The sequence below is a fragment of the Dasypus novemcinctus genome, chromosome 8 (genome assembly GCF_030445035.2).
Source record: "Dasypus novemcinctus isolate mDasNov1 chromosome 8, mDasNov1.1.hap2, whole genome shotgun sequence".
NCBI lineage: Eukaryota > Metazoa > Chordata > Mammalia > Cingulata > Dasypodidae > Dasypus > Dasypus novemcinctus.
In genome coordinates, this window is record NC_080680.1 from 115,854,885 (window position 1) to 115,874,207 (window position 19,323).

At 51.8% G+C, this 19,323-nt stretch overlaps 1 protein-coding gene across 5 annotated transcripts in view; it reads left to right on the forward strand.

Moving 5' to 3' along the window:
• The window catches only part of ABCA1 (ATP binding cassette subfamily A member 1), a 135,941-nt gene that overhangs the window by 83,409 nt on the left and 33,209 nt on the right, over positions 1-19,323 (forward strand). For 3 of the 5 annotated variants that reach the window (XM_058302586.1, XM_058302587.1, XM_071217088.1), the window contains 15 exons: positions 328-504; positions 1,891-2,113; positions 3,532-3,753; positions 4,876-5,080; positions 6,158-6,271; positions 8,068-8,239; positions 9,201-9,332; positions 10,104-10,246; positions 10,420-10,557; positions 12,087-12,307; positions 13,570-13,648; positions 14,421-14,623; positions 17,229-17,277; positions 17,461-17,574; positions 18,496-18,644. In XM_058302586.1, coding sequence (XP_058158569.1) covers positions 328-504; positions 1,891-2,113; positions 3,532-3,753; positions 4,876-5,080; positions 6,158-6,271; positions 8,068-8,239; positions 9,201-9,332; positions 10,104-10,246; positions 10,420-10,557; positions 12,087-12,307; positions 13,570-13,648; positions 14,421-14,623; positions 17,229-17,277; positions 17,461-17,574; positions 18,496-18,644 — 2,341 coding nt within the window. Of the gene's footprint in view, positions 1-327; positions 505-1,890; positions 2,114-3,531; positions 3,754-4,875; positions 5,081-6,157; positions 6,272-8,067; positions 8,240-9,200; positions 9,333-10,103; positions 10,247-10,419; positions 10,558-12,086; positions 12,308-13,469; positions 13,543-13,569; positions 13,649-14,420; positions 14,624-17,228; positions 17,278-17,460; positions 17,575-18,495; positions 18,645-19,323 lie in introns of all 5 variants that reach the window. The other 2 variants (XM_058302588.2, XM_012526704.3) reach the window with 1 other exon arrangement.

Below are 19,323 nucleotides of genomic sequence, written 5' to 3' on the forward strand. Positions count from 1 at the left end.
TAACAGAAAAAAAAAGACTTCAGGTTTTCCCACCAGCATTATCCATTTTTATAAAAAGGAGCAAACAAGAATGAAAAGGGAATGGTTAAGTAAATTTTGGTATGCCCACTTGATGCAATGTTAGCAGTCAATGGGGGGAAAGTCCAAACTAACAAATAGTACGTTCCTTCTGTTGCTAGCTATTTAAGAATAGGTGCACATGTCAAATGAGACCAGAGGGTGACATGCAAAAATAAAAATAGTGGATGGGTGGTGGGATTGAGGGTGACTGGCTTTTTAAATGGTGTAGCTCTAAGGAAGGTATGATCACCTGTGGTTTGGTTTCAGGTATTGGGACCCCGGTCCTCGGGCTGACCCCTTTGAGGACATGCGGTACATCTGGGGGGGCTTCGCCTACTTGCAGGATGTGTTGGAGCAGGCCATCATCAGGGTGCTGACGGGCACTGAGAAGAAAACCGGTGTCTTTGTGCAGCAGATGCCCTACCCCTGTTACGTCGATGACATGTGAGTTTCCTGCAAGCCACCATCTTTAGCCAGGGAACACTGTCCCCAGGTGGAGCTTAAAAGAAAGGCCAAGGGAGGAGACAAGAATGCCTGGTTTTATTTATATTTACTTGAGTGTGCTGCTGGTCAAAAAATTGTTTTTGAAGTTCCGTGAACATTTCAGGAAATAAAATGCCCGATGTAGGTAGTTTGCAGTTCGGCCACAGCACACACCAGAAATCCTGCGCCTTTTCTTTTTTGTGTTCTATTTTTCCATGTTCTATTTTTCACACGCCACCCTTTTGGTCAAAAGTGGCACAGTCTTCAGTGTAAAATGTGTCATGACAAACACATGCAGGCATACACACACAGACGCACTTCTGGTCTGTAAGTGGTGAATCACCTTTTGAAACAATGCCAATAAAGTGGAACAAGGACTTCTTCTCTCTATCATTTTAGATCTTCTCTTAGTGTTTCTTCACTAAGCTGCCAGGTTGTCATTGTGAGAAATGTTCTTCTGAATCTAATGATTTCTTGGAAGAGAGAATGGGTAGAGGTGTAGTAATTGCAGGTATCGGAAATATTTCAGGTCCCTTCCAAAAGCTGGACACATTCTTAGTCTCTTTTGCTGTGTGTGTGAGTGTGAGTGTGTAGAGATGAGGAAGGAGAAGGAGGGGGCACTGCTCCTTGCGTTTGCTCTCTGCTTTGCATTCAGCAACCTATTTCCTTGCAGGGCCAACTCTCGCTTTTCCAGATCACCAGAAATTATCCTATATTTCACCTGCAGAAAGATTAGCCATATTTTCTGATGGAGGACTTTTCCAAAGGCCCCTGAACCAAGGGTTACCCTAGAAAGCATGTCTTAAGAGGAGGACATGGGAGTTCACAGGTGTTAAGAGCCTTTGCCTAGTGACACAAAGCCAGCAGGTGGTAGAGCTGGGGCTTGAACCCAAGTTTCTGGCTCCAGAATCCTGACTCTCTTTTACTTCCTAGCACTGTGTGTCATATTCTAGTTTGGAATCTGCAGTATGAGATTCCAAGAACTGCCTGGAGTTAACTTCTATACTATCTGTGATGAATTATGTTAAGCAAGTCAAGAGTGAGATGACCTTGGAGATGTTGAACTTTGATGAGTTGATTTTTAAGAGGCACCTTTTAAAGAACCTACATTTAGCTTAACACCATCTCACAATTACCTGTGACCTCCAAAGAAATTTTGCTTGGCAGCACTTTGCTCGTCTAGTTTTTATGATCACTTTTTTGCCTTCTTAGGAAGCAGTCTGCAACCATACCTTTCAGAGTCCAGAAGCCCAGTCCTCCTTGGGCCCACCTTTGGTGCTTTCTCTCGCATTGGACCAGGAACCTGGTTCAAACACTTGCCTTTCCTTCTCCCCCTGCCTGCTCCAGCTTCCTGAGGGTGATGAGCCGGTCGATGCCTCTGTTCATGACGCTGGCCTGGATTTACTCGGTGGCCGTGATCATCAAGGGCATCGTGTACGAGAAGGAGGCGAGGCTGAAGGAGACCATGCGGATCATGGGCCTGGACAACAGCATCCTCTGGTTTAGCTGGTTCATCAGCAGCCTCATCCCACTGCTCGTGAGCGCTGGCCTGCTGGTGGTCATCCTGAAGGTAAGGCTGCCTCAGCCCTTCCTCCATGCCAGGGAGCCCCGAACCCAGAGAAAAAGTGGGGGGAAGCAAAGCAAAGACTCGTGAGAGGGGGGACCATCCATTCCGTGCCCCACGAGGCCCAGGGGAAGGGGCCAGTGTCTTGCCCAGGATCAGCCTAGATGGTTAACAGCCTGGCAGGACTAGAACCCAGGCCTTTTGCTTCTCAGTAAGTGCAATCTTAGCTATGCCTTGCTCTCTGCTCGGCAGAAGTTCATGGCAGTCTCTGAGAGCTCTCCATTTCCTGAGATTGTATTGGGTGGTGACTCCTCTGAGTTTCTAAAAACTCAGAAGGTTATGGGGTGCTCTGCAGAGGTGGCTTGTTGGAGCTGTCCTCATTGAGCTGAAATGGTGGGGCCTTTGTAAAGTTGCCCCCAGGCATCCCTCCCTGACAACCCCTACCAGCCCCCTCAGTCAATCACTGGGCTGCCCTGGGAAGGGTGTACCCAGGGCCAGGTGGCTCCCTGCAGCTATGACAAACCCAGAGGAGTTGGCACCTGGAGACAGTCAGCTGGGTGCTGAGTCCTTCCTGAAGGGGCAATCGGGCAGTGTATTTCTGGGCCCGCCCCTACATTAATATATTTATATACCAATTTTCTTTCTCCACCATCATTTCCTTTAAGTATGCATCATGCAAAATAAATGTTTTTGAAGAGGGAGGGAGTGGAAAGGGATAGGAGCTAGCATCTAATTTAACACTAGGTGCCATTTGTTGCAAATGAGCGCTTCCTGGCTGCGGAGCATTGTTTGAATAAGTTCACACGTGCTGTCTTATCATAGCTCACTAAATAGATCAGTTAACACACAAGAAAATGAAGCTGAGGAAGGCTGAGGACTTCACCCAGCTAAAGTGGTGGAGGCAGGATCCGAATACAAACCCGCTCCTGCTCTGGCACTTTTCCTGCCAGGCGCTACTGTGGCAGGTGCTTGGGGGAGCTACTCTGGGACAACTGGGTGCTGGCAGGTCATGCTGAAACGTACCCAACTACGAGAATAAGCTCACAAGGTAGCGCTGACCTCAAGAGCGTGCCTGATGGTGGGAATGCAGAATCCGTGGCAGGCTACTCAGGGGGAGGCTGAAGTTGCCTGGCCATTATCTTTGGCTTTTGGAGGGAGAAGTTGCATGGGACGCTGTTTCCCACAGCTGTCTCCGTATCCACCAGAGAGCCCAAGAGCAAAATGATGCATTGAGATGGAACGGACCCTGTCCTGTTCCTAAATCCGCATCGGTTTGCTGAGTGGTCTTGGGTCCGTCAGTTCCCTCCGCTGGGCCTAGGTTTCCTTCTCAGAACATCGCACGGTGAGCTCCTCTGCACGATCTCTGAGTGTGGAAAAACCCTGCTTTTCCCCGCAGCTCGTTTAACGCGTCTCTTCCTCCGCAGTTGGGAAACCTGCTGCCCTACAGCGACCCCAGCATGGTGTTCCTTTTCCTCTCCGTGTTCGCCGTGGTGACCATCCTGCAGTGCTTCCTCATCAGCACGCTCTTCTCCAGGGCCAACCTGGCGGCAGCCTGCGGGGGCATCTTCTACTTCATCCTGTACCTGCCCTACGTCCTGTGTGTGGCGTGGCAGGACTACGTGGGCTTCTCGCTCAAGATCTTCGCGGTGAGTGCCTCTGGCCGGTGCACGGGGGCAGCGGCCACGGCTGCCCTGCGTGCTTGTCCTCCCCTCTGTTGCCTCTGAATAGAGGCAGCAACCTCGAGAGCCGAAGACGAGAGAGTTTCTGGCCAATGGGACTTGAACCTCACTTCTCGATTCCAAGCTCCTTGATGACCGGGCATTGTGTCTTAATTATCCCTGGTTAATTTGAACTAGGAGGCTGGGTGAATGGAACTGAGTGGAATTTTTCAGGGAGTCAGAATGTGCCATGAACCAGGCTGGGGATGAATGGCTTTGGGGAACTGTGGAAGGGCTGTTTTAGGCAGCAGGTGCCTTCTCCTCTCTTGCTGACCGTGTTAAGCCTGCTACAGACTCAGGGCCCCAGAGTGAACTGAAAGTTCTTGTGTGTCAAGATGGCTCCTTTCTTGACCCTTGCCTTCCTTGTGTCCAGCACAGTGTTTTGCTTCAGCGGTGGTTTCTGAACTGCACGAGGCTGAGCAGCAGATGCGCCAGCTCCCGCGGCCCTGACTTGGTCACTCCCTTCCCTTGTAAAAAGGAGGGGACGCCTTTGAGGGTGTGCAAATCCCTCAAAGAGCAACTTGCCAGCCGTCCCCTTAGAAGGAAAGCTGAGAGTCACTCCCTGGATGCTGGAAGTTCAGGGCCCTCAGTCTGGGCCCTTTGGCTTTGGCTGCACCAGACAGGCTTCCTTGGCCCTGAGCCAGCTCCGGCTGAGCAGGGAGCCTGAGGGGACCTTGATGGATGTCAGTGTGCGCACGTGTGTGGGTATTTGCACGTGTGTGCATGTGTGGAGGTGTGCACATGTGGGTAAGCGTGCATGTGTGCACACATGTGTGCATGTGTGTGCCTGCATGTGGGAGGGGGTAGAAGGCAGGTTGGTGGAGCCCTCGTGCCATCTTTGTAAGCATAAAATTCTAAAAGTATCACACTCTGTCCTCCATGTGTTTCTGAAATGCCTGTGCATAATGAATGGCTATAAACGGAATCGTTTTATATGCTGCCAGAGAGCCCACTTTGTAAATTCAGATTTCTCCAGGTGGAGTTTGCATTAGAAGTGAGAGTAAAACGCAGGAGGCGAGACAGCTGAGTGCCTCTTGCCTCTTCCCGCAGAGCCTGCTGTCCCCTGTGGCCTTCGGGTTCGGCTGTGAGTACTTCGCCCTCTTCGAGGAGCAGGGCGTCGGGGTGCAGTGGGACAACCTGTTTGAGAGCCCTGTGGAGGGCGACGGCTTCAATCTCACCACGTCGGTCTCCATGATGCTGTTTGACGCCTTCGTCTACGGGGTGATGACATGGTACATCGAGGCTGTCCTCCCAGGTACGCTGAGCTCCCACCTGCCCCGACCGTCCCCCAGGGAAAGAGGGTTTCTAGCTCCAGCGCTTTCCTGCCTCTGTGAGGAATTGCTGCAGGGTCTGGGCTCCCTGGGAGTTGGTCAGAGTTTACACCAAGGCGAACAAATAGCCTGAGCAGGAGAGGCTGCTGGCACTGAACAGGCAGAGAGAGGACAGCTCTTCCTCGTCAGCAGCACTGGTCTCTTGACCACGGTGTGCCAGGCACTGTGCAGAATATTTATGTACTTTAGGATTCTTAATCCTTGTAGAGTACTGGGGTATAGGTACTGCTGTGCAGTATTTTGCAAATGAGAGAACCATGACTCAGAGGATTTAGGTTACATGACTGGTGAGTGGTGAAGCTTGGAGGTGAACCCAGCTGAGAAATACTGGGTCAGCTAGGCCGGGAGGGTCCCCCCAAGGGAGGCTGTTCCTGTAATTCTTTACCCCCGTGGGGTTAGGGGTGGGGTGACACTAGGCGAGGTCCTGTTTACTGAGTACAGGACTAAGTATAGTGAATAGTAAAATATATTGACTCTAAGTCCTTGCCTATGATTTAAGCAAATTAGTATTCAATAAAAATTCATTTTGATGCTTCCTTTAATAAATCCCCTTGACCCAGTCCAATATGACCCTGCCTTGGATCAGTTTTCTTATAAGATCAAATTCCAGGAGAGTAATGTTCACTTCCAAGGTTACTTCTGCTTCTCTTCTAAGGAGGTGTACGTGAAATGTTTATTGCCCCTTCCTGAAGTTCCGCATTGAATACGCAATCCTGCAGATCTGGGTTCAGATGTCAAGTTGTTCTTGGGCAGGCTTCTTACCATCAGTTTCTTCATCTCTAAAATGCAGGTGACACCTGCCTTGTGAGGCTTTTTAGGAGGATTAAAAAGTGCAGAATGTACCTGTTACCTAGTAGATCTTGGCAGATGTTAGGTGCACACCCTCCTCCCACCTCCACTACAGCCTGCCCCTTGCCCGAAGGCGCAGGGTGTATCAAGGAGCATACCCAGGAATGCCCACCTAGTGCCGAATTTGGCTCACAACTGTGCTTTGCTTTCAGGCCAGTATGGAATTCCCAGGCCCTGGTATTTTCCTTGCACCAAGTCCTACTGGTTCGGTGAGGAAAGTGATGAGAAGAGCCATCCCGGTTCCACCAAGAAGGGAGCATCAGAAAGTAAGTGCCAAAAAAAAAAAAAAGGGAAGTACGTGCCCCTGCCCTGCCCTCCCCTCACCCCAGGCCACGGTTTCCACTGACTGCTGGGGGCAAGTGATGGCTCCTGCCCTTCAGAGTCTAAAACTACTCTAGGGACGGAGAAATCACACGCGGTGCTTCTTTCCAAATTCTCCCAAGCCATTTGTGTGCGGCGCTCTTGGCCTACTGGGGACTTAATGTTTGGGTTTCTGAGGAATGCTCCCTTGGGTTTTTGTGGGTTTTTTTTGGCACTTGGGATGGTGGCTCCTGATCTTTATACCCTATCCTTCTATTCTTCTCCCTCACTTTTCACGCTGTTCTCACTAGCCAAAAGGAAGAGATAAGGACAGCAGTGATTGTGGAACCATGCTATAGTGATACAGGTATGAGCCCATGTATGCCGGCACCAAGTGGCTGCCTTGGTGGGCAGAACTCAGTCTGTGCCCTAATCTCCTGGCTCCTGACTGCAGGTAGAGACGCCCACAGTTCAGTAAAGGCTCTGCCTCTGGATCGTTTGCTCAGGGTTCTCGAAGGCAAACGCTATCTTTGTGTTCTATGTGACTTCCTAAGTAGTTAGCAAGTCCCTCTCCTGTGCCTTTCCCGAGTTGCCAGTGGTAAAGTCTGCCCTTCCTTAGCTGGCACACCAGGCCCTTTACAATCCGCCCTTGCCCACCTGTCCAGTTTCTTCTCTTGCTGTTTCCTACTCTTCTCCCTCTACTTCTTCTCTCCACTAAGCTTCTGTTTCAGTCATCTCAGCTGCTCACGGTTGCCAGGACGTGCTGTTCACACCTCCATGCCTCTGTGCGTACTGTTTTACTTCACAGGGAAATCCTTTCTCCAACTTGCCTGCCCTCCAAACTCCTACCCGGTCTTCAGGATCAAGTTTAAATGCCTCCGCAGCCCTCCTAGATCCTCAGGCAGTCGGTGACTCCCTGCTTGGCATGAAAAAAAGAGTTTCATTTTGAAATGTTTAGACATGAGCAGGAAGTTGTAAAAAATTATACAGGGGGGTCCTGTGTACCCCCAGTGGCAAATCTTGCATAACTATAATACCAGAAATATCACAACCGTGAAATTAACATCCGTACAATTCACCGACATTTTGAGATGCTGTGTTTTACTTCCCTGCTGGACTCGTGGACTCACTCCCATCACCGAGATGCAGAACGGCTCCATCACGGCCCAGCTCCCTTCTGTTCCCACAGTATAGCCACAGCTACCTCCTCACCGCCCCCGCCCCTGACCCCATCACACACGAATCTCTTCCCCAGTTTTGTGATTTTATCCTTTCCAGAATGTTACATAAATGGAACCATTCGGTAACCTTTTGATATTAGCTTTTTTTTTCACTGTGTAATCCCTCGAGATCCATTCAAATTGCTTGTATCAGTGGCTTGCTGTGTCGTATGCTGTGGTCTGGATGTGTCCTGGTTCTGTGGCATTTTCAGATGCTTTTTTGACAGTTTTTGCCCTCGAGAGAAGCCAGGAAGGTAGGCCCTGGTGTTTGGCTGGCCTGCTGCGCCGGCCCTTGGGCACTGTGAAGCAGCGCCAGCTGGACAGCTCTGAGCCTTTCTCCCCAGCCGACTGAATGCTCCTCTCCCTCTGTCCTCGCCACCACCTCTAGCCCGAGGAGGCTGGGCGGTGTCTGCAGCCTGCCCGCCGGCGAGCCCGACCTGCCCCGGGGAGCAGACGGGTCTGACGGTTGCAGGGCAGCCCCCATGCCTTCTCCTGCCCCACCAGGCTTCGTGGGCTCAGGTCTGTCCTCTCTCTTCCCACAGTCTGCATGGAGGAGGAGCCCACCCACCTGAAGCTGGGGGTGTCCATCCAGAACCTGGTCAAGGTGTACCGAGACGGCATGAAGGTGGCCGTCGACGGGCTGGCCCTGAACTTCTACGAGGGCCAGATCACCTCCTTCCTGGGCCACAACGGCGCTGGGAAGACCACCACCATGTAAGAAGAGGGGCGGCTTTGCCGGAATCCGCCGCGGGAGGTTCTGGTGGGAGGTTAGAAGCCCACGCCTGAGAGCCTGGTGCTGCTCGCCGGGGCAGGGGGGGAGCACAGGGGCCGCCAGGAGCGTGGCAGCGGCTTCTGATCCTGAGAGCTTCCCCGAGCTGGCTGTGGGCGAGATGTTCTTTCTTCGGCCCCACACAGGCCGGGGAGCTTTGGTCCTTGCCCGTTTGTTCCCAGTGCTCCACAGCGTTCTTGGACCCCGGGGCTGGAATGGTCTGAGAAAGAGTCTGCTTTCGAGTTGGCTCAGTGAGAACGGGAAGCCAGAGTCTTGGAAGAAAGATGAGCTATGTTGGAGGGAGGCGGTGATTTCCAGGAACGCCGTCCCCGAGCAGATGTGAGAAGCAGCGGGGCAGCCGCTGTGGCGCCCTCCTTGGGACCAACGGGCCTTGATACAGGCGATTTCAGGTGGGGGCGAGGCCTGGAGCCCACCCGCGAGTCTCGGGTTGTCCATGTGGTCGCTCAACCCTTCCAGGTTTTAGGGCAACATTCTTCTTTTGTGTATCTTTTATTTTTCTTAATGGAAAATCGAGATATTAGGAACATTGCAGCACCATCTAAAAAAGGCACTAAAACATCCTACCACCCAGTACAAGAACTTTTTTCCTTTGAATAATTTGTCCCAGTTGGTCCATTTTTCTTGGGCATAGTTTTAGGCGTATTTAATGTTAAGTGCACCTTTCAATGTAAATTGGAAGCTTCGTTTAAAAAAAACGATTATCCCAAACTTGCCATTTCTCACATCTAGGTCCATGCCTCGTTCCTGGTCAAAGAGTAGGCTTCTTGGCTTCGGGGGTCCGTGAGGGTCCACGAGGAAGGAGTGCCCACCCCTCCGCGCTGTGCCCTCAGCTGCAGCCTGAGGCTGGCTTAGCCCTGAGCCCCGCGCCTCTCTCCTTGTCCTCAGGTCCATCCTCACCGGCTTGTTCCCTCCCACCTCGGGCACCGCCTACATCCTGGGGAAGGACATCCGCTCCGAGATGAGCACCATCCGGCAGAACCTGGGCGTCTGTCCCCAGCACAACGTGCTGTTCGACATGTGAGTGCGTCAAGGGGGGCGGGCACGGACGGGGCCCTGGCTGGGCAGGACTGATGTCGCCTGCCTTCTCTGGGGGCTGCAGGCCTTGCCACCCCCACCGTTGCAGGACGTATCGTTCCACTTGGGGAAACGTCAGAGGCGCATTGTTGGACCTGAGATTGTCCATCTCCTGCTGCTGGGTGGAGGCGGGGAAACCAGCGATCCCCATCACTGTCCTTCTGGGGGGACCGTGGGCCCATCCTCGCCGTGCCCACCCCCCCCCCATGCCACCTGCAGCTCTGACGCCCCACCCCGGCTGCCCTGTGCTCCCTGCTCCAGGCGCTGGCTCCCACTCGGGGGGCCTTCCAGATGCATCCAGGAAAGAGCCGAGCTCTGTGACCACGGACAAAGCCTTTCCTGCTTTTGGGCCAGTCGCTTCTGTTCCCCATGGAGCCGCCTGGGCTCATGCGCTCACGGAGTTTCTCCTGGCCCAGAGTCTAGCTCCTTTGTGCTTCGGCCTGGCCATTCTAGGGTTCAGCGGCCAGCTTCTTGGCTGATGAGGAGCGCACCTTGGGGTCCTGGCTGGAGGTGGCCTGTCTCCCTTCAGCGGTGGCTGCCTCTGCTCTCTCACATGCTTGCAGACACTGGTTCTGCCTCAAACCCGTCCTAAAGATTATTTTCCAGAAGCGGATAGAGGGGGAAGCAAAGTGCCACTGCTCGTCCACGCTGGGCGAGGGGGGCCTGCCTCCTGGGGTGAGCCGGCCCCCAGCTGAGCCAGCCTCTGTCCCCCAGGCTGACCGTGGAAGAGCACATCTGGTTCTACGCCCGCCTGAAAGGGCTTTCGGAGAAGCGCGTGAAAGTGGAGATGGAGCAGATGGCCCTGGATGTGGGGCTGCCGCCCAGCAAGCTGAAAAGCAAAACGAGTCAGCTGTCAGGTGAGGCCCGCCGCTGCCTGCCTGCCCTGCGCCCCCCGCCAGCTGCCCGGGGACCCGGGTGGGGTGGCGAGGGCAGAAGAGGGCAGGGCGCCCAGCTGGGCCGCCGCACGCTGCCTCTGCCGCACTCCCCGGCGGGGGCTGGGTGCTGGAGCCTCTCTCTCTCCCTCTTGCAGGGGGAATGCAGAGAAAGCTGTCAGTGGCCTTGGCCTTTGTGGGGGGATCCAAGGTTGTCATTCTGGACGAGCCCACAGCCGGCGTGGACCCGTACTCCCGCAGAGGGATATGGGAGCTGCTGCTGAAATACCGACAAGGTAATTTCTGTGTGTTTAATTCTCACTATGCACAGGAGGGAGCGAGAGCCTCTCGAGAAGCGTGGCTGTATCTCATGGCTGTCCTTTTTTTTCAAATTAAAAACTTTATTGTGGTAACATAGAGACAACATAAAATTTCCCGTTGTAACCATTTTCAAGTGTACAATTCAGTGGTATTAATTACATTCGTAATGTTGTGCTACCATCATCACCACCCATGACCAAAACCTTTCCCTCATCACAGTCAGAAACCATGTACCCCTTAAACCATAATTTCCCATTCCCTTACCTGCCGGCCCTTTGTACCCTGTAACATACTTTCTGTCTCTATGAATTTGCACGTTCTAGTTATTTCGTGTAAGTGAAATCATACAATTTTTGCTCTCTTGTGCCTGGCTTATTTCACTAAGGTTCATCATGTTGTTGCATGTGTCAGAACTTCATGCCATTAAACAACTGAATATATTCCCCTGTGTGTACATACCACATTTGTTCATCCATTCATCAGTTGATGGGCAGCTGGGTTGCTTCCATCTTTTGGCAAATGTGAGTGATGTTGCTATGAACATCAGTGTGCAAATAACTCTTCAAGTCCCTGCTTGCCGTTCTTTTGGTTATATACCTACAAGTGGGATTTCTGGATCGTATGGTAATTCTGTACTTTCTGAGGAATCACCAAGTATCTTCCACAGCGGTTGCATCGTTTTACATTCCCACCAGCAATGTGTGAGGGTTCCTATTTCTGTGCATCTTTGCCCCTGGCTGCTCTTGCTAGAGCGACAGAATTGCTTCTCAAGGAAAACACGGGCTTTGCAAAGCTCAATGCTTGCCCATGGCATGGGGCTGGGAGGCCTGATTTCCAGGGCACTTAAAGTTTGCCCTTCATGGGCTGGCTGGGGGCCTGAGAGAAGATGAGAAGCAGAGATTACGTGGCCTCAGGACCACTCGGCCCCCAGTGCCTCGGGGGTACAGAGCTTGTGTGTGTGTATTCTGAGATCCCTGAGAGCAAGGGTGTGTCTCTGTTGATCTCTTTAAACCCAGCACAGCGCCCTTAATTAGTGTCTATTGATAGAGTGGATGAATAAATGAATGGATAGCCAAATTGGAGAAACACAGGTGGCATTCTGCTTCGAGATACATTATGGCACAGGGCATGGGCTCTGGGGAGCCAGCTGTGCCAGACCCTGAGCCTTTGGGAGTTGCTGACAATGCCTCAGTTTCCTTACCTGTGACAGCAGTGATGCTTACCTCCTAGAAGGCTAAGTTAGATGAGAAGTCATGTACGTCACTTAACCCAGTCCCTGGGGATGGCAATTCCCCAATAATCAGCTCTTCTAGTTCCTATGAGTGCACAGTAGTTGCAGTCAAAGCTTTGCCATCCGGGGGTCATGGGCACACGGCGTTGAGGCAGGCTCCCAGGTCTTGCTCCCACATTTACTGCTGCTAGCATGCCTGTAGTTCCCGCCACTGCCATCAGCCGGGACTGGCAAGCCTCACCTGCCCCATGTCCTTGCATTTATGCCCGGCAGGCCGCACCATCATTCTCTCCACACACCACATGGATGAAGCGGACATTCTGGGGGACAGGATTGCCATCATTTCCCACGGGAAGCTGTGCTGTGTGGGCTCCTCTCTGTTTCTGAAGAACCAGCTGGGCACAGGCTACTACCTGACACTGGTCAAGAAGGATGCGGAATCCTCCCTCAGCTCCTGCAGAAATAGCAGTAGCACCGTGTCGTACCTGAAAAAGGTGAGCTGCAGGCTCAGTGCTGGGCTGGTGCTGGGTCCGGGGAGCCGGGACTTGTGGGCGGGGACGGCAATCCACCCCACCCCACCGTTCATCTCCCTGCTCTGAGGCCCCTTTGGAATCCCATCCTCCCTCACCCGTGGAGAACTCAGAGGGCTCGGTGGCTATCGCACTAGTTGGTTGAATCCATTTCATATTTCCTGCGAAGGCACCATGAGTGACGGAGGAGATCCTCAGAGGCTTTATTATGTCCTAGAGAAGAGACTTGATGAGGGTTGAGAGTCGTGGCTGCGCAGTGCCTGGGCCTGCTCGTTGTACCTTTAGGTTCCACTGACCTTGACTTCTATTACAAAGCAGCAAATATTTATTAAGCACCAATTTTATGCCAGACAGTTACTTTAACAGACTCTGGGTGTAAAAGGAAATCGGGGTGATAGTTGATTTTTGTAGCGCGGTTACCCACCTACAAAGGGTGTTTTACATCTGTCCCCTCAAAGTGCAGAGCTCTGGGTACTGTAATTACTACCCCAGATGAGGGAGGTGAGACTCAGAGGGATTTGGAGGCCAATTCAAGGACCACCCAGCAGATAAATAACAACGGGGGGCCAGCGCCCAATAGCAGGCACGCTTGCCTCTGCACCACGGTGCATGTCTGAGACCTATTTGTGGGCTGAAACCAGTGCCTCCACCCTTTGTCTAGGACATGAGTCCTCCTTCACAGAAATCCCAGAACATCTGCATCCCAGCCTTGAGCTCCCGTCCACCTATATACCCTTTAGCCGGCCCCTGGCCCAGGGGGGGTCAGCATCGCCAGGAGCTTGTTAGCCTGCAGATACCTGGGCTCAAACTCGGACCTCCTGACTCAGAACCTGCCTTTTAACAAGGTCCCCTGGGGACCGAATGTACACAAGAGCCAGCCCTCGGCCAGGCCTCTGCCAGGCAGCCCGCGGGACGGCAGGTGAATGCCCGGGCGCAGCCCCGGCAGGCCAGGCAGGAGGCGTCCATGGGGCTGACAAGTGTCTGCCCCAGCGCATCCCACCCAGGAGGAGCTTTTGGCTCCAGGTCCTCACGGGCAGAGCGTCTTAGAAGCCCTCCCCGGCGAGGGTGGCGTGGCGGTGCCTTTGCTCGGTCCCTCACCCGTTCTCACCTCCTTCTTTGCCATCAGGAGGACAGTGTTTCCCAAAGCAGTTCTGATGCTGGCCTGGGCAGCGACCATGAAAGTGACACGCTGACCATCGGTAAGGACTCTGGGGTTTCTTATTCAGGTGGTGCCTGAGCTACACCCCGCAGGGCAGAGTGGAGGCAGAGGAGGAGAGGTGCAGAGGCTGGTGGCGCTGACTCAAGGTTTGCCCGGGGCTGGGCTGGGCGGCCGCGGAAGAGGGTGCGGCGTGGTGGCGGGGCTGGCCCGGTGCCTGCCGGGGAGCTGGGGGCCGGCCCGGGGGCTGGCGGGGCAGCGCCCCCCGGAGCCGAGGTGCGGGGTGACACTCAGGGCAGGCCGGACACCAGGGAGGAGGGGCTGAGGGCCAAGCAGCAGGGAAGCTACCTGAGCTCAGGCCCCGCTGACCGAGCCCAGGAGACGCCGGGCGGCCTGCCAGGGATTCTTCGGGAGGGGCCTACGGCACCGGCAGCCTGTCTGGAACGGAAGCCTTGACCTTGGCCATCGCTTCCCAGTCCTAATGGCTGGCTTTTCCCAGGAAGACTTCTGCTTCCACGAGCTGCTCGATGCACCCTCCCTGGAGGTCAGAAGAGGGAGCTTCCTTTAAAAGTTGAGGGGAGGTTGAAGACTCTTTTCAAGTTCCTTGGCTCAGGTTTTCCACTGAAGCCTCCTAGAGTTGAGGCCGTAGGCACTGGGCTTTCAACCACAGAAAGTCACTCCTTCCCTGATGCAGTCCCCTCACGCTGAGTGCCTGCATGGTACCTGGTGTTGGAAATGCACAGGTGGAGGACACATGGGCCTGCCCCCGGCGGTGAGCCCGCAGGATGACGTGGGCATCCAGGGCTGCGGTGTGCGAGCAGCAGGCTTCTGGGCAGCGCAGGCAGAGGGTGGCGGGGGCGGGTGGCTGGCCCTGCCGGAGGGGCCTCTGAGCTGCTGAGCCTCCTGTGGTCTGGTCCGCAGATGTCTCCGCCATCTCCAACCTCATCAGGAAGCACGTGGCCGAGGCCCGGCTGGTGGAAGACATTGGGCACGAGCTGACCTACGTGCTGCCCTACGAAGCCGCCAAGGAGGGGGCCTTCGTGGAGCTCTTCCACGAGATTGACGACCGCCTCTCAGACCTGGGCATTTCCAGTTACGGCATCTCAGAGACCACCCTGGAGGAAGTAAGTGAGGTGGCTGCTGCCGGTATGTAGGAGGGCCAGTGATGCCCAGGCCGGGCAGGGTCACCGTGCCGGTCACTGAGCCTCGAGGTCACTGACAGCTGGACGACCTTGGCCTCACCGAAGCCTTTAAGGTTGTTTTGGGAGATCGCAGGAAAGAAGTATCAGGATGGTCTACTGGACTGTGCTGAGGAAACGGCCAGCGCGTACCAAAACTCTGCTGCTGTCAAGTGCTGAGCTTGGGGTATTTTGTTGGGCTGTTGCTGCTTTTTAAATAATCCCATGTAACGTCCTTTAATCGTCGTAGCAAGACGAGCTAGGATTCGGCACCAGGTGTTTGGGGGCTCTCTGTACTGGGCAGCACTGTCTCCCTTTAGAGACGCAATGTCCCAGGTCCCGAGGGCTGGAGGGGTGCAGAGGTGGACTGGGCCAGTGGTCCCCAAGCTTGGCTACGCAGCAGAATCATCTGGGGATCGCTTGACAAAAATTTCAGTGCTCAGCTCCAAAGCCTTTGAACCTGAATTTCTGGAGGTAGGGCCCGAAGGCTTCTGTTATTTTTTAATTAAAGAAGTTGTAGGTTTACAGAAAAATCATGCAGAAAATGCATAGTCCCTTCCCCAACCTCTCCTCACCTAGTTTTCCCTATTAGTAATACTTTGCATTAGTTTCGTGCACTCGTTACCACCAATGAAACAATGTTATTGTAATTCTGCTACTAACTATAGTCCATAGTGTACATTAGGTTTCAAACTTTGTTGTATAGTCCTATGATTTTTAAAAGAATTTTATTCCAGTTACATATATATTAACTACAACGTAAACTTTCCCTATTGAGCCACGTTCATATAAATATACTTACCTAATCAGTGTTGTTGGTAAGCACATTCCCAGGGTGTGCTTCCATCACCACCATCCGTTAGCAAAATGTCTCCATCAGCCCACACGGAGACTCTCCCATTAAGCATTAACTCCCTCTTCCCAGCTTCTCTGCCAAGTGACTCCGACAGAGTGTTACTAATAAATACAGTGTCTACTTCCTTTGTCGTAAGGAGCTAACATGCCTCTCAGTAATGCGATGGTGACGTCACTCTCATAATGTGGGTGCTTAGAACCGTCTCACCTCAGCCCCTGGTAACCTGTATTCTAGTTTCTGACTCTGAATTTGCTTATTCTAATTATTTCCTATCAGTGAGATCATACACTGTTTGTCCTTTTGTGTCTGTCTGATCTCACTCACTGTGATGTCTTCATTGTTCACCTCTGTTGTCACATGCGTCAGGACTTGATTCCTTTGTACAGCTGAGTAATCTTGCTTGTATGTATGTATCCATGTTTTGTTTATCCATTCACCAGTTGATTGAGGGACAATTGGGTTGCTCTCATCTTTTGGCAGTTGTGAATAATACCATTAGGAATTCCTATGTGTAAATATCTTTTCGAATCCTGTTTTCAGTTCTTCTGGGCATATATTAATACCTAGTAGCAGAATTGCTGGGTCCTATGGAAATTCTATACTTAACTTTTTCTGAGGAACCATCAAACTCTACCACAGTGGATGCACCATTTTACTTTCCCACCAACAGTGAATGAGTATTCCTGTTTCCCCACATCCTCTCCAACACTTGTTATTTATTTGTTTAATAGTAGCTATTCTAGTGAGTGTGTTTTCCTTTATTGTGCATTTGGTGGAAAGTCAGGTCTTGTAATTTTTTTTTTAAAGATTTATTTATTTCTCTCTCCTTCCCCTCCCCCCACCCCGGTTGTCTGTTCTCTGTGTCTATTTGCTGCGTGTTCTTTGCTTCTGTTGTTGTTAGTGGCACGGGAATCTGTGTTTCTTTCTGTTGCATCATCTTGTGTCAGCTCTCTGTGTGTACGGCACCATTCCTGGGCAGGCTGCACTTTCTTTCGCACTGGGTGGCTTTCCTTATGGGGCGCAATCCTTGCGCGTGGGGCTCCCCTATGCAGAGGACAGCCCTGTATGGCATGGCACTCCTTACACGCATCAGCACTGCTCATGGGCCAGCTGCACATGGGTCAAGGAGACCCGGGGTTTGAACCTCCCATGTGGTAGACAGACGCCCTAACCACTGGGCCAAGTCCACCTCCCTTGTGATTTTTAATACCTGCTTCCTAGGTGGTTTCTGTGCAGCTCGCCTGGCCATGATCTGTAGACTCGAGGTGGGAACCAGTGGTCTAGTTCAGATTCTCCTCTGACATTTGAAGACCTGCCATAAGATCTACTCTTGAACATTTCTGGCCCTGGGGACATCATTGTCTCCAGATCATTCTAGCTGATAACTTACCACAGGACAAACATAGTCAAATGTTTTGGGCCACAGACCCGGAAGAAGCCACGCTATGTGTTCCCCATAGTTTCAGAGCAGATTTCTTTGGTGGTGGTGTCCCAGTGCTGTAGCTTTCATTTGAAACTGATTGGATTGATAGTTTTCACCAAGCTTCTCTGCTAAGTGACTCTGGCCAGGTGTTACTAATAAATACAGTTTCTCCTTTGTCTCGAGGGGGCCAATATGCCTCTCAGTAACGCAATGGTGATGTCACTCCAATAATGTGGGTGTTTAGAAACGTCTTGCCTGTTCTTATTTTTCAGATATTTCTCAAAGTGGCTGAAGAGAGTGGGGTGGATGCTGAGACCTCAGGTAACCCTCTGGGGGTGGCTGCCCGATCCCTGCTCAGTGCCTCCTGTGGGCTGCCTTTGCTTACTGGCATCGTGCCCTTCCCTTTGAATTGGTTGATTACATTCTCATTTTTAGTGTCTAGATAGAGGGGCTTTGTTTTGTTACAATAAAGTAAAACATGGAATTCCTTCCCTTTGCCCTCAGATGGCACCTTGCCAGCAAGACGAAACAGACGGGCCTTTGGGGACAGGCAGAGCTGTCTTCACCCATTCACCGAAGACGATGCTGCTGACCCCAACGACTCCGATGTAGACCCAGGTGGGTTGGAGCAAGCTCCGTGCCCCGTTGCTTAAAAGGAGTGTCTAGCCTATGTTCTCAGCTGTTTCCATTTGCTGGCCTTTACCCAGGATGACAGATCTCTGTAGGGCCCAAAAGGAAGTGGGAAAATGAGAAAAGCCACTTTCCCTTTTCCAGTGCCTTGCTACCCATCACTTCCTTTGTTTAGCTGAGCGCTTCATCCCAAGACCTGCTTAAAAAGATTGTCTTTCACCCCCTGAACCCATTTATTCATTATCTTCTCTGCAGAATCCCAGTTTCTTGCATATACAAGGAGCAAGGTTTTTTAATAAATTTTTGTTGAACGGATGAATGATCTTAAAAGAGTCAGAGAGGTTAATTTGTTTTTAGGCTTAATTATACCCTTGAACTTAGATAATTTGGTTACGCGTGTACTTGTGTGTTTGGCTAGGATGGAGAGGGGACTTGAACAAATATTGGTAAGATGTCATAGCACCCCTGTGAGGAATCATTTATTTAAGACGAGGCTTTCAGTGCAATTTTAGGAACAGGAACCTTTCATGCGCTCTAGTTCCTGGTCATGTGAGTGCTCTCACGTTTTCCTTGGCTTCATTCACTGGTAGCATTCAGATATCATTTGAGATGTGTCTTCCTTTCCAAAATAAAAAACATAACAGGTGGGAGACAGATCGCCCTTGTATGTTCTCATGTATGCTAGCCTGCATGCTTGGCCTGTTTCATAGAAAATCTTATAAGACCTCGAGGATGACTTGATTCATAACTTTTTTGCGACATGGATTTACAGCAAGCTCTTTACTTCTGAGATGCTTTTAGCTTCAAATGCAAGCCTCCGAGATAGTTGCTGAAGATGCTGGAGGGAGAAATAGAGTGAAGTCAGCATGCCTAAGATAACAGGTGACCCTCAACCTTGTCTTCCTGCAGAATCCAGAGAGACAGACCTGCTCAGCGGGATGGACGGCAAAGGCTCCTACCAGGTGAAGGGCTGGAAACTCACCCAGCAGCAGTTTGTGGCCCTTTTGTGGAAGAGGCTGCTGATTGCCAGGCGGAGTCGGAAGGGCTTCTTTGCTCAGGTGAGAAGTGCTGGCCCAGGCCAGAAACTTGGGGTTCATGGGTGGGCTGTGGGCTCCCTGACCAGTGAAGGCAGGAATGGCATCAGGTTATGAGCTGGGTGCTGGAGCCAGGTTACCTGCATTTCATCCCTACTTCTGCTTCTTGCCAGCTGTGTATTCACCGGCAAGTTCTCTGTGCCTCCACGTCCTCATTTGTGAAATGGGAATAGTAAGAATACCTATGGCATTGGATTAAAACGAGCAAGTGCGTAGAACCTTAGCACAGAGCCTGACGTTAATAAATGGTTTGTGTATAAATGTCTATATACACATGTGTGTGTGTGTACATGTTTTCCTGTAAAGGAATGCCTAACAAGGGCAAAGTTTAGAAAAACTGGGCAAATTCGACCTTCATGGCATGAGAGATGTTCTGCTCAGGTACACTTGACATATGGTCTTACTGGAAACTTGAATTTTCTCTAAGTTAATGTTTAACTGCAAACTTATAGAAAAGATAGCCAGAAAGATCAGGATATAGTTGGTGAAGGCTCAGCCCACTTTTGCCTGTGTGTCAGTGTCTGCACGTAAACTTACTTTATAAAATTAAGAAGTGTAGAGGAGGGATCTGCAGAGATTCTTCCCTGAAGAGAGTGCAGATACATGCAGAGTGAGAATCTGGAGCAGAAAGGCCCTGGATTTG